This window comes from Monocercomonoides exilis, assembly GCF_001643675.1.
Source record: "Monocercomonoides exilis strain PA203 chromosome Unknown scaffold25-1336746, whole genome shotgun sequence".
Taxonomy (NCBI): Eukaryota; Preaxostyla; order Oxymonadida; family Polymastigidae; genus Monocercomonoides; species Monocercomonoides exilis.
Window position 1 is genome coordinate 805127 of NW_027150570.1, and position 14824 is coordinate 819950.

At 38.4% G+C, this 14824-nt stretch overlaps 2 protein-coding genes across 2 annotated transcripts; both read left to right on the plus strand.

Moving 5' to 3' along the window:
- Positions 1-5850: 5850 nt before the first annotated feature.
- MONOS_17641 (uncharacterized protein) lies at positions 5851-13091 on the plus strand (the record flags this gene model as incomplete). The annotated part of the gene is made up of 3 exons (XM_067870580.1): positions 5851-5971; positions 6086-8819; positions 8924-13091. The coding sequence occupies 3 exons, from the start codon at positions 5851-5853 to the stop codon at positions 13089-13091; spliced, it is 7023 nt and encodes a 2340-aa protein (XP_067726641.1).
- Positions 13092-13125: 34 nt separating this feature from the next.
- MONOS_17642 (uncharacterized protein) lies at positions 13126-14778 on the plus strand (the record flags this gene model as incomplete). The annotated part of the gene is made up of 4 exons (XM_067870581.1): positions 13126-13890; positions 14020-14273; positions 14373-14410; positions 14465-14778. 4 exons carry the CDS (start codon positions 13126-13128, stop codon positions 14776-14778), a joined length of 1371 nt encoding a protein of 456 aa, XP_067726642.1.
- Positions 14779-14824: the final 46 nt, after the last annotated feature.

Sequence of the window (14824 nt, forward strand, 5' to 3'; positions counted from 1 at the left end):
TTAAAATAATTTTCGGTTAGTGGAGTTGATCCTGGTACCAAGGTGATCCTACCCACTATTTATATCGTTTTCATTTTGAGAATCTCTTCTTGGGTTAACCCTAACCCTAATTTTGCTCTGTAAAACCCTAAACCATCACACTATCCAATATGAACTTGTTTAATTCGTCAAAACCCTAAAACCTCAAAAGCACAATTAGAATAAATTACAAAATTTTAATAATAAAGGGCGTTGATCATGAAGTACCAGGATCTTCTCCATTTGCCTTATTTTCATCAGTTCCAAAATTTTTGTTGATATTAAATATTATTTTTATCATTTTCTTCAAGCGGAATTTCATATAAAAAAACCGTTGAATGTTTTTGATAAAAGATACTTCTCTTTCACAGATAAATGAAATATTAATTTATTGAGTTGAAATATCAAATCATAGCAATGGAGAATGGTTCAAATAATATCTATCTATGAGAAAAATAATTATTAAACTCATGTTCGTTTTTATTTTTTTCAAATCATAACATTTTTGGGGTTGATTATTTTGAAAATTCATTGTCGTTTGCTAAATTTTTTTCATTCAAATGAAAAATGTTTTTCAATCGTTTCAAAAGCCAAAAGTTGATAAAAAAGTATGTAAAAAAATATTTTTTTGTTTGGGTCTCAACTTTTCTGCATTCATAAAATAAAAAGTTAAAACAAAATTATCAAACTGATATTTTTATTCGAAAAAATAAGATTTCGAAAACGATCACACATATTGGAATTCAAGAAGAAGAAAATGTTGAAAAAATTAAAAAGGATATGATGAAAATAAATCTTCAGATGAAAAGAATAAACATGAACATATTAATGAAGAAGAGTGAGAGTCTTTGAAAAAAATGAAATAAAAAGATAGGAAGTTTTAAGTGAAAGATGTTTATTATGAAATAAAAACGAATTAAGAAAACACGATTTAGAGAGAAAATGGAAAAAGATAAGTGCTTCATCAATTAGATTCGTCATTTGTGTTTCTATTGCTTTTCATTTTAGAATGTTGTATTATGCAGTGAAGCTAGGCTATGATCACTATCCATTTTGCATGATTTTTTGTTGATAGAAACCGTTCTTGATTTTACACGAAATAACTTTTTCATTGAACACTTTTTTCTCAACATATTTTTGACCTTCAAAAATTGAAAAGTTTCAAATTTTGTCCAAATCCACCATTAATTGCATATTTATCAACGAATAATGTTCAAATGAACTTTATCGTTTATTCTGAAAAAGAAAATGATAACTTTCATTTTGGAAAAAATTCGAAAATTGACTGAAAAATTTCCATCATTTTTGAAAATATTGTGATTAATCGCAATTTTTATATATGATAGTTTCTGACAAAAATACATTAGAATATTTTCAAATATATCTGATAGAGGAAATAAATGTGATAACATGCAGACATGATAACATCAGAGGTTATTACAACCTCGCTTTTCTGTTAAAGGCTCGACTTTTTTCTGGGACTTTTTCCCTTATTGGCACTTTTTTTGTTTTTGCTTGCCAACAACCGAAAAACGCTGGATGGCTTTCGGCACATTTAAAATCCTTTTTAACCAGTTTTATTCTATTTATTTACTGTTTTCTTTTTTCTTTTTGTTTTTTACACATATGGGTGATTATTTTTGAAATCATAACTTTTTTCGGGGTGTTCATAATTTTGAATATCCATTGTCGTTAGTTAAATAATATTCATTCTAATAAATTATGTTTGTTTATCGTTTTTCAAAGCCACAATTTTTCTCAAAAAAATCGTAAATGCACCATAAAATAGATCATTCACTTTTCAGTGTTCATTAATTGATATTTATTTCAAATATTCAAACCCAAAATTTTGACAGAAAAAATATGGTTTCAAAAATAATCACCCATATAGAAATAAAGATTTTTTGCTCATTTTAATAAGACTTTTATCAGCGAACCAGGTAGCTCAAAAGAAATTCATAGCTTGTTTTGAATTGGATAAACTATAATATAACTATTTTTTAATTCTTTTTTTCACAAACACTTTTTTCTTGTTTTTTTTTTCACATTTCATTTTTTTGACAACATGCAAGGACAAAACTGATTATTTCTTTGTAAATATGATGAAATGATAAAAATAAAAATATGATATGAAAAATAAATACATTATTAATGAAGTGTTGTCAAAATAAAACCTTGATTTTTTCTATTTGCATACAATTTAACTTTGTCGCAAAAAAGGTTATGTGTAACTTATTGGGTACTAAAATTATCATTGAAATAATTTTGAATTATTTCGAAAATGCACTTCATTGTTGAAAATTTGATTAATAAATGTGTGATTGAGTTTCAACAATTGACAAATTTGTTTGTGAATTTCAGTTTCATCACCAAAAATTAAACCAGAATTTTCAAATATTTATAGAAACATTAAAAATTTTCTTCATTCTCCAACGAATTTTCTTTTAAGAATAACTTTAATTAAAAAATCCTCAAATAAAATTATTTTTAGTAACAGAATCTGTTGATATTTCATCATTTTTGAAGTTTTCTTTTCATTATCCTGATAAATTTTTGAATGGATCTGTCCCACCATTTGAGTGATAATGATTTGAACATAATGTTCTGATTGGATTTTTCTTTAAAAATCATAATTTTTCAAAAACAAAAATATCATTGGCAAATGGGCACTTTACCGGTACATCAAAATTTGCTTTATTTTATGATAAAAATGATTATCATTGTTTTAAATATATTAGTTCAAAATATTAAAGTACGGAAATTATTCTGAGTAGAAAAAAATTTTTTCAAAAAAAAATTTATCAAAAATGTATTTTTTGGTACGAGAAATCTTTCATAAACAAAATTATTTGAAAGTTAACATTGAATTTTTTGTTATTTTCATCTCCTAAAAGAAGATTGCAAGAAAAAAGAAAACTGAATCTTTTTCTCAGCATCATCATCTTGATTTCCAATGAGTTTCGGCACCTCACAATAACTTGTTTTTAAATAACCCTAACCCTATATAATTTTTTTCAAATAAGAAAGGAATTCGTTAAACCGAATCCCTTAAATAGAAGATTTTTAATAATATCCTATAACATATGATATCTATTTATCTAATATTATATTTTTGCTGAACTCAATAAATTATTTTTCGGTTTCATAACATAATTTTTTCGCATGCATATTATTTTCCTATTTCATCTCTCAGTGAAATTAATAACAAATTCCAATCCATTTCTTCTTTATTAAATGCAAGAATCATCATGAAATTACCTTTCTTTTGAGATAAGATATGTTTCAGTCAAGAAAAAAAGAAAATATTTCTCAAAAAATGTGATATTTTTTTGATCAAAGATTTTTTCAAAATATTCTTTAAAAACGTTTCCCACAAAATAAATAGCTTTAAATAGCAAATATGAGAATAATATAATGAAATAAATTGATTGTGTCGATTTTTGAATGTTCCGGTTTAATACCCATATGCCATATCATTCAATCAATGATGATATTCAAATTTGTCAATATTTGGTTACACATTGATAATAATTCACAATTGAAATCGGTACCCAACATGCCACATCTAACCAAAAGAAAAATGATCGTTGATCATTGAAAGTTGGTGCCATTTCAAAGTTAAATTGTATGCAAATAGAAAAAATCAAGGTTTTATTTTGACAACACTTCATTAATAATGTATTTATTTTTCATATCATATTTTTATTTTTATCATTTCATCATATTTACAAAGAAATAATCAGTTTTGTCCTTGCATGTTGTCAAAAAAATGAAATGTGAAAAAAAAACAAGAAAAAAGTGTTTGTGAAAAAAAGAATTAAAAAATAGTTATATTATAGTTTATCCAATTCAAAACAAGCTATGAATTTCTTTTGAGCTACCTGGTTCGCTGATAAAAGTCTTATTAAAATGAGCAAAAAATCTTTATTTCTATATGGGTGATTATTTTTGAAACCATATTTTTTCTGTCAAAATTTTGGGTTTGAATATTTGAAATAAATATCAATTAATGAACACTGAAAAGTGAATGATCTATTTTATGGTGCATTTACGATTTTTTTGAGAAAAATTGTGGCTTTGAAAAACGATAAACAAACATAATTTATTAGAATGAATATTATTTAACTAACGACAATGGATATTCAAAATTATGAACACCCCGAAAAAAGTTATGATTTCAAAAATAATCACCCATATGTGTAAAAAACAAAAAGAAAAAAGAAAACAGTAAATAAATAGAATAAAACTGGTTAAAAAGGATTTTAAATGTGCCGAAAGCCATCCAGCGTTTTTCGGTTGTTGGCAAGCAAAAACAAAAAAAGTGCCAATAAGGGAAAAAGTCCCAGAAAAAAGTTGATTCTATATGATATTTTTTCGTTTCAAAATAAAAGATCCAAAAAAAGGGAGGGATTCAAAAATAACTGATCTTTTTTCAATAAAATAAAATAAATATAAAAATAAAAATAAAAACGAAAACGAAAACTGAGAATTTGAAAAAAAATATATCATTTTTTGAATAATTTTTTTTTTTAAAAAAGCAATAAATAAAAAATAATATATTCAACTACTATTTTGTGTTAACATTTCAATCTTAAACAACATTACTTACTTTCTAACATTTTCCGTTTTCATTAAAAAAGGAAAACAATGCACTTCTGTCCATTAAAAACAATTCTGTATTGCATTTCTGTTTTCGAAGTTTTTGTCAAATCCGAACATTCCTTTTTGGAAAATGCTTCAACTAAAAAAATAGATACAAATCAATTTGTTAAAGCTCCAAATGTTGAAACGCATATCTTTTCTATTGAAAAAGAAGGCGAACGAGAAACTTTTAATTGTCATAATTGCAATTCTTTGACCAATTCATTTGTCACCTGTAGATATATAGCATCAAACTCCTCGTTATCACTTTTGAAGCTTGATATTTCTTGGTCAAAGAATTGTCAAATCTTTTTTGCAAAAAGATGTTCACACATAAACATTTGCACGTGTTCTCTTCAAGAATATTTCAGTTTATCAATCCCATTTGAAAGCCACAAATCACAGCTGTTCTTCAACAACTTTTCAATCAAGCAAATCGAATCAAAAAAATACACTCCACCAATTGCACGCATAATTGGAGAAATGTCTTCAATAGAGTTGCATTCTTCAACACTACAAAATTTTCTGTTTGAAAAGACTGGGACATTTCTTCTCAATTGTTGCTTCTCTAACGTTGTGAGGAATTCATTTTTCAAAAACATAACGGTCAAATGCCAACTGAATAATGAAATTTGCACTGATGGTTCTGTCTTTGCTTCGGAAAAAAGTGTTATTGACTGCTGTCAAATTGAATCAACTGAAAATGCTCTTGTTGGCACAGTGATTTGTGGTATTCAGCAATCAAGGCATCTTCATTGCACAAATACGTCTATAATCGGAAACAAAAATAGCGATGATGTGCATAAAAATCCTGAACAAATAATAACCTCTAATTCAGTAAACTTTAACTATTCTGAATGGATCAACTGCACATCCGCAACAAATGGTGGTGCCATTTCCATCACAGGAAGCGATAATTCAACACTAAATCTCTCTTTTTGCTTCTTTTTTAACAACCAAGCTCTTCATGGGCGTGGAGGTGCAATTTATACTCTTTCAATTTCCACAATAAACATAGATCATTCCATATTTCAAGAATGCAAAGCTCCAGATAACAGCTTTGATGAATCTGGTGGTGGAATATGCATCAAATGTCCTCAATCCACATACTCCGTTAATAACTGTTCATTTATCTGCTGTTTTTCCGGAAATGATGGTGCTGGACTGAGCATTGACAGTAAAAGTGCAACAATGGGTGGCGATGAATTATTAAATAACCTGTTTTGTAATTGTTCGACTTCGCAATTACCTGCATCAACAGGCGGAGGAATTCAAATGTGGGCAATGGCAATTCCTCCAAAAATCAAAAACTGTTTTTTTCTTAACAATTTCGCTTTCAATGGCGGAGGGGGATTTGCCCTTCAAATTCCAAATCAATATTCTGAAAAAACAGTTTATTTTTGTTTTTTTCACTCAAATGGTCAAGGTCCAGATGGAACAGGTGGATGCGACATTCTCTTGCAGGATCAACAAATCAACATTATTGATTCAAGTTGTTATTCATCAAGAATTATTGGACAAAGAGTTGGAAAAAAGTATAACAGTCTCATTGATACTAGTACTTGGCTTCGAAATGATGGAGGAAGAATCAGATTCGTCTCCTCAGCGTTAACCAAACCAAATGCAAAAGACACATATGCATGCGGAATTAATGAGTCTCATCCGTGTGGCACCATCAGCCATTGCCTCACTCAGCTGATCCCGGATGTTGTGAAGGATGTCCAGATACTCACAGGAACGATTACAGAAACCAAAAGTGTGGATTGTGGCACAAACTCTTTCACGATATATGGCCAGAGTGGTTTGAGCACAACAGTGCAGACAGAATTGGAAGCAGCTGGGTTGTCTCTTTTTGCTGTCTCGACAGGCACATTGTCTGTCAGTGACTTTGCCCTTTTACACAGTTCGGCTCATCCGAATAACCGTGGGTCATGGCTGTTTGAGATAAATGGAGCAGGAGTAATGAGTATCAGCAGTCTGAACGTATCTATTGGAAGTGGACAATCAACAGAAACAGCATTCACAACAGAGCTGATCAATGTTCAGAATGGTGTGCTGCAGATGGACAATGTGAACTGGGCAAAGACGATCTCCACAACTTCATTGTTTTCGCTTTCTTCGACAAATGAAATATCATTGACGCTTTCGGAGTGTGCCTTTGATGGGATTGAGAGAACAAATAGTGAAGCAGCTGTATTGACATTTTCCAATGATAAGGCAAACATGAATCTGGATTCTTGTTCATTTTCTGGTTGTGGGAGCACGGGCTCAGAGAATGGAGGATCAATGATGTTGTGTGTTGGGGATGCAAATGAAGTGAATGTGAAAGACGGGTCTTTTAATGGCTGCTATTGCTCGGTGACAAATGGACTCGGAGGAGGAATCCTTCTCCAGCTATTGAATGCAAATCCAAATTTCAAAATCTCCTCTTCATTTGGAACGAACACAGCCAAATGGGGAAGAGACATCTTTGTCCTTTCACCAGACCTGGAAGAAACTGCAAGGTCACAAAAGATTCAATGCGTAGCAGCCTCTTTGGACTCGTTTGACAAGGTGAGAGGATATGACAATGGAAACAACACTGTGGCCATCCCTCTGTGCATATATCTCCTTCCCACCCCGGAAGAAATATATGTGAGTAATACTGAGGCATCTGATCATTCTCATTGTGGAATAGTCCAATTCCCCTGTTTGACAATAAAGCACTCTCTCACACGTCAAACAGAAACAAAGAAAGTTACTGCGAGTGGAATGATTATGATGGCTGATGAATTGGCTTTTGCCAATCAAAAGCATGAAATCCGAGGAAATGATGATGAAAGTGGCTGGACAGTCTCTGATTCGAGTGCGACATCCAATTCAGCGATGTTAACAACAAGCGTTGAAACAGTCTTGTCAAAACTTATCTTCTCTCTTCCTTCTTCTTTTTCATCGCATTCCACTTTTATTTCGTCATCTTCTTCAACACTAACCCTATCACATTGCTCTTTAACTCTTCAAGATTCTTCATCAGAACTGGTATCCTTATTCTTATCCATTGCCTCGGGAATCCTGACAATTGATTCGTTCTCAGCTTCGTCAATCACTTTGAGCGGAAATCCATTGATCTCATTATCAGGAAGCATCACAAAGGCAGAATTAAAAAGCGTTCAACTGAATGCGATCGGAACATCTTTCACATCAGGACTATTTGAAGTGAAGAACAACGCTTCTCTTCAGGTGTGTGACAGCGTTGTTTCTTCAATTGCTCGATCGGAAGAGCTGGCATCCTCGCGTCTTATCTCCACAACAGATGCAAACAAAATTGTCATTATACGCTCTGACATTTCGAACTTTGCTGTGAATAATCAGAACGGGGGAGCGATTGAATGCACACTTGAAAGTGGCTGTTCCTTTGTGTTTGAAGAGGGAACAATGAGTTCATGCAAAAGTGAGGGAGGGAATGGAGGGGGATTGTGGGTGCGGGCAAAAAGCGGATCATCCCTCAGGATTGGCAATGTGACGGAAGCGCCTTCAAACAATGAAAATGAAAATGAAAATGAAAATGAACAGGAGGAAAAAGTGTGCTTCTCTCATTGTGAGGCATCAGCAAATGTTGATGGAGGCAAAGGATTTGGAGGAGGGGCCTGCTTGTATTTGGATGCTGGAGCATCTGATTTTGTATTGAAGAGCGTGAGATTTGATGGATGTTCAGGAAGGAAAGGGAAAGACTTGTTTTTGGATGCAAATGATCTGAGGGCTGTAACAAACACGGCAACAATCGGCTTCAATGTTGATGTGAATGAACTTCACAAGTTGAACGGGTTTGAGCGCTCAACGGCAAATGAAGAATTCGTGATACCACTTGTTGTGTATTTTTGGAACAACTTCACATCTCCTTGCCACGTTGGAGGGCAGAAGGCACATGATTTCAGTGGGTGTGGATTTGAGCAGGTTCCGTGTTGCACAATTACTCAGGCAGCAGATTTGAGGTTTTCTGGAAAAAACAAGTCGATAAAACTGCATTCGCCATTTTCATTTGTGGAAGAGCTGATCATGGATATAGATGAATGGAACGTGACTGGAGAAGGAAATATCTCAAGTTATGAGATAGCAGCTGACATTTCTGGTGCTCAAAAGGAGTATTTGAGATACACTGCCCAACCACCTTTGCTGAGTTGGTGTTTTCTGTTGCTGAAAGAATAGGATCTCACGAAAGCATTTTCCATTGCATTTCCAGCTCACTGACAATTCAGGATTGTGGGATTATTGCATCAAAAAATAGCTTGGATGTTTCCTTTGTGAAAGCGGAAAGAGGCAAGATTGCAATAAGCAATACGTTTGGGAATGGAATCAGATGGCAGACAAGTGCAATCATTGCCAATGGAAGAAATGGAGGAGTCCCTTCAGTTGAAATTGCAGAAAGCCGCTTTTCAGGAAGTGGGGAGCAAAGCGGATGCTTGATGGAATGCAGAAGCATAAAGAGCTTGAACATCACCAAATGTGAAATGAAGACAATAGAAAGAGTAACTGGAAATGGAGGTTGTATTTACATTGACATCAGCAATGATAACGGTGAAGGTGAGAGAGTTGATGTTACCGAATGTGTTTTTGATAGATGCTCTGTTTTGGCTGATGAAAGCAGAGGAGGGGCAATGTTTTCTCAGTTGAAAGGAAACATTCAAATGAATGTTATTTCATGCACATTCATAGGATGCACAGCACCAACTGAAGAGGAGAAATCTGGCTTTGGAGGAGGGATGGCACTGAAGTTGATTGATGATTATTCTTTGTTTGTGATCTCATCTCCTGTTTTTGATTCTGATAAGCCGAATGTTGCAAGATATGGAAATGACCTGTTTGTCGAATCGCCAAGCCTGACAAAGAGCATCACAAATGCATCCCTTCCGTTTGTATGTAAGAATCTGAATGATATTTCCTTGGATTCGATGAGAGGGTTTGATGGGAATGACACAACAAATGCCATTCCGCTGGTGTATTTCTGGATTGCACTTGGATCAGAGATATTTGTTGGAGGCGAAGGAAAAGATATGGGTGCCTGTGGGTTTTCGGATTGTCCTTGCCTGTCAATCGATTATTCTCTGGATCGATTGTCCGAAGGAAATGAAAGGGATATAAACATCATTGGAAAAGGAGTTCTTCAGAAATGTGTTGATGTCAGCGGGGCTGCAATAAAATCAGATAATAGCCTCATTTGCTCCTTGGAGTGTCTCGCTTCGCTTGAAGGATCAGAGAAAGCAGCAATGAAGATTCAGGGAATTACAAACTTCGAACTGATAAACTTTGTGATGCCATCTTCATTCACTGGTGATGTTAAAAGTTTGATGCATGTTGGATCATGTGATGCGTTGTTGACTGTGAAGGACTGTTCATTCACAAAAATGGAAGAAAGTGAAGAAGAAATAATCAGCTATGGGCTGATCAAGGCAGATGGAGGCACAGTTCAATTGGAATTGGTGACAATGCAATCGCTGTCTTTTTCAAAGGATGTGATTTCTGTGTTATCTTCAACGATGCTGAACATCAAAAATCTGACGATGAAGAATGTTGATCTGGATGGATCAAGTGGATTGAGCATTTCGAAGGGATCAAAAAGAGGAAAAAATGAAGATGAACAAAACATTGTTGTTGAGTGGAGTGTATTCGAAGAAGTCACCCAGAACACGACGGATGACAATCCTGTCATTCGAAATGACAATGATGATGAGCCTTTGAAAATGGTTATACGAAACACAACGATGAAGAAGTGTGGTGGAACGAGGTGTGGAAAGGGAGGGGCGATGTTTGCCCTGTTGAACGAAGGAGGACACCTTGACTGCTTGTTTTGCACGATTTCTGAGTGCTTCTGCTCAACCACAGGAAGAGGTGGGTGGCTGTTTCTGGAATGCACTTCAACAGCTGAGCAGCCTCTGAAGTTTGTATTATCCAACATCACATTCCGAGACAACGCTGCGTTCAGAGGGAGAGATGTGTATGCGAGATGCCGCTCAATCGAAAATCAAATTGCAGATGAGCAATTCTTGCTGGACTTCCGAGCTCCGTTTGTGAAGGATCTAGCAATGTGGGGCTGCACAACAGACTCGTTTGTGGGGGAAGAGGATCTGCTGCTGAGGGTTGTGAAATACCAGAGCGAGACGATCTTTGTGTCTTCTGCTGCAGACAACCACGAAGACAGCAAGCAATGTGGAGAGTTCGGCAAGCCTTGCGAGTCGCTGAATGAGGGGGTGCAGCACATCGTTCCGTCTCAATACTCCCAGCTGCTGGTGTCGCACCAGACAGCCATCTGCTCGCCATGCAGCGCAACCAGCGTGAGCATCCGCTCGCTCGAGTCCCCTTCCTCTGCGCTCGTCCACCTCGACACCCCCATCCAGCACTGCCCAGCCATCCTCGCAACCTCTGCAAACGTCCGGATCGAGTGCCTCGACTTCCTCTTCAGCCCATTATTTTCGCACACAGGCAGTGCTGTTGTGTGCCACACCGATGGCCACCTCTCGCTCTCCTTTGTCCAGTTTGCTTCCTCTGCCACTTCATCAGCCACCTCTCCAGCTGCACACCCGGTGCTCCTCAACTCCTCCCTGCTCGCCATCGAGGGTGGCCACCTGACTGTCGACAACTGCTCCGTCCTGCACCTCGCGTTTGCTCTCCCGCCTTTCCTCCTCTCCACTGCCAACCGTGTCGCCCTCGCAAACATAAGCCTCCAGCACCTCCAGCTGTCAGCCAGCGCCTTCGAGTTCCGCCAGTGCCAGAGCGCCTCGGCACACAGCGTGGCAGCCGAACATCTGGTGTTTTCGCAGGGCAGCATCCTCTGCCTCCCTGCCACTGCCACGGGAGACATCGCCTTTTCCGGCTCGTCTTTCCGCAACTGCACAAACACACGCTCCAGCTCCAGCACCAGCACAAGCACAAGCACCTCCTTTGGCTCGTCTGTGCTTTCTGCGTCTTCCCCCTCTGCACACATGTCCCTGTCCAACTTCACCTGCTCGCAATGTGGCCCATCCCCTGGCAACGATGCTGATGAACCGGCACAGCAGGGGAGCGTTGTGAGTGTGAGCAATGCAGCAGATCTCTCGCTGGCCATGTGTGTGTTTGAGGGAGCACCTTCAGAAACCACTGAAAGTGCAAATGAAAATGAAAATGGAAACAGAAACGGAAACAGAAACAGAAACAGCGCAGACAGCATCTGCTCGTGGAATGCATCGCTGGTCCATCTGTGCAACACAACAGCAGCCATCAGCGATCTCACAGTGGCAAACGCATCTGACGGAGCGCTGTCTGTCTCGGGAGGCACTGTCCGCATGGACGATGCAAAGTTTGTGGGGAACAGCCCCTCTGCCCGCAGCAGCCCTTCGGCCAGCAGCTATCCGTCTGCCCGCCGGAACATCGCCTGCTCCGATGGGGCGTCGCTGACCCTGGCGAGCGTGAAAGGGGGAGACGGCGCGAAAGACAACACCTCTCTGTGGATACTGGACAGCGGATGCACGCTTGCCGGCATCCCCCGCCACAGGCTGTCTCCCTTCTTCATCCCAACACTCCATTCTGCACACGAGGCGGGAAACGAAGCAGATGAACAGAGCGAGGTCACAATCAGATTCCAGGGAGAGCTCCTCTTGCCCTGCAATCTGTCGTTCCTGCTGGCAACAACCATCGGAACCGAGGAATTGCTGCATCGGTACGAGTTCGATGCAAAAGGGCTTGTCTCGGAAAAGGAGGCCTTTGGGGAAATACAAGGGAGCATCCTTCGAGAGGCGCCAGCAGAGGCAGAGGTGTCTGTGTGTCTGCTCTTTGGCAATGCTGATGCTCCCTCAGCCACTGAGCCTTTCATCCTGAAGAACAAGAGCGATGGAAAAGCAAATGGAGACGAAAGAATTGTTGAAGGAGGAAAAGAAGGGAAATCTTATTGGTTGTTAATTGTGATCGCTTGTTCAGTTTTCATAATGTTGTTGGCGATAATTGTTGTTTTGGCAGTCAGATGGAGAAAGCAAAAGAGAAGAACAGAAGAACTTGAAGTGATTGTGAATGATAACATCAGAAAAGATCCGAAGGCATTTGAGATGGTGACAATGGAAATGTCACCTGAGGAGCAGTGGAGAAGAGCCGAGAGAGAGGCAGAGAAGAAGAATGAAGAGAGAATCAAGAAAAGAGCATATGATACGAATATGCAGCATTCAGAGTCATCAGAGCATCTTCTATCTGAGAGTGGTTCCACTGAATACATTCTGGGAAGAGACTCAGACAAGATTCCTGAATGGGCATTGGAGAAGGATGAAGAGGAAGAGACAAGAAAGAGATCTCCTTCTCCATCCATTTCATCCACTTCAACCACAGACACTTCAGACACTGAATCCACATTTGTTCGAGGGGGAAGATTTGTGCCCAACCACTTCGTCAATGTCGAATCTGGTGGATGCGATGAGCTGCTCTTCTCCGCATGAGAAGCTGATTGTGGATTTGAGGGATTCTCTGTTCATGCTGTTGCATGGAAGAAACGAGAAGAAGGAGATGGCAATTGGGAGCCTTCAACAAAGAGAGCAAACAGCTGCCCAAATCCTGTTCTGGGTGGCGAATGGGGCACTTCACTCGTTTGAAGAAATGGAAAATCCTCTTCAGTCATTATCCAATCTGAGTCCGCACATTGTTCTATTTTCAGAACACATGGTCATCTGCATTGTGATTCACTCTGACTTATTGTCTAATGATTCAGATTCTTCATCTATCTCTTCATCAACAGCTGTGACTTCTGCCAGTGATGATGACGATGAAGATTCTCTTCCCTCATCAGCATTTGAGGATGAAGATGACTTCAGGAAAGAGTGCTTGAGGTGGAAGGCACCAGAACTGCTGATCAACAAGAAGATGGGAGCAGCAAAGGAGTCAGTCTCGTTCTCGATTGGGATGATGCTGTGGGAGTGCTTGACTCTGCAGATCCCGTTTGGGGAGTATGAGGCAGAGGTGGCAGGGCAGAAGATTGCGAACGGAGAGCGGCCAGCACTCGAGGCAGTGCAGTGCTCTTCCTTCTTTGGCCTTGTGAAGAGCTGTGTGTCCCAGTCGCCTGGTGCACGCCCCTCCCTTGTCCAGCTCAAAAGAGAGTTCATCGGGCGCTTCCCGCCTGGCGCAGCTGTCCTCACCCTCACAGACGCAGTCGACCTCGAAGACTCGACCGACGGACACAGGCAAGGCACAACATCCTTGGCCTTCTCAGCCAGCAGCACTGCCAACGAAGCCCAGCCAACGGTCAACACCAAAATTTGAGAATGAAAAAGAAATGGGGAAAAAAAAGTGTATTTGAAAGAAGAGAATTTCAATTGCGCTGGTGATCATCGCCAGTGATTTTTGTTTTGTGTTTGTTTTTTCCCCCTAAAGTTTGCTAATTTGTTTGAGCAAAGCACATATTTTGCTCCTCTTGGCCTCATTTTCGCAGAACAGGCGATTCTCAACGACAGAGTTGCACTGCCATGTGCTTCTGCATCCTTGCTCAGGCTTGCGACAGCCAAGGGCTTTCCTCAAAGCCCTCCGGCAACCAATAATCGATTGTCTGAGCCAGGCCTTGCCAATTCGCATAACATCACCCTCGGCCTTCTTGGCCAAAGAATGGCACAAAAGCCAAACACAAAAGGGTATTCAATATGCATGAGGTTGGAGGCATCATAAAAAATATTATTTCTTTCCTTTGTTTTGCTTTTCCATTTTTCGTTTCACTGCTTCAACAATAAAAGATTGCAGCCACATCACTCTGAAGATACAATAATTATTGGTTTTTTTTTATTATTTTATTTTCCTTCTGTTTTTATTTTTCCTGCAACCAAAGAAATTCCTTTTCCATATTCCCTTGCTGATGCTCCTCCGATGCCTCTGGCTTCGATCCTATCTCCTGCATTGCGCTGGATTGCGCCAATTTTAGCGAAGCCAAAGCCATCTGAATATGCTGTCTTTTGTGGTGTCTTGCTGTGCCTGTTGCAACTCCCTTGCTTCCCCAAAGCAGCACAACGCCCATTCCATCTGTTCTCCTTGCTGGACAAAAGCAATCTCTTCCAGCCACTCATTCGAGTTGAGTGTGCACATGGCCCGCACGATTCGTTCCCTCTTCCCCGATGCTTTCTCTTTAAAAATCATCATATTTGATTATGTGGATTATTTCTAATCTTTTAAAAAATTTATTCATTTTCAT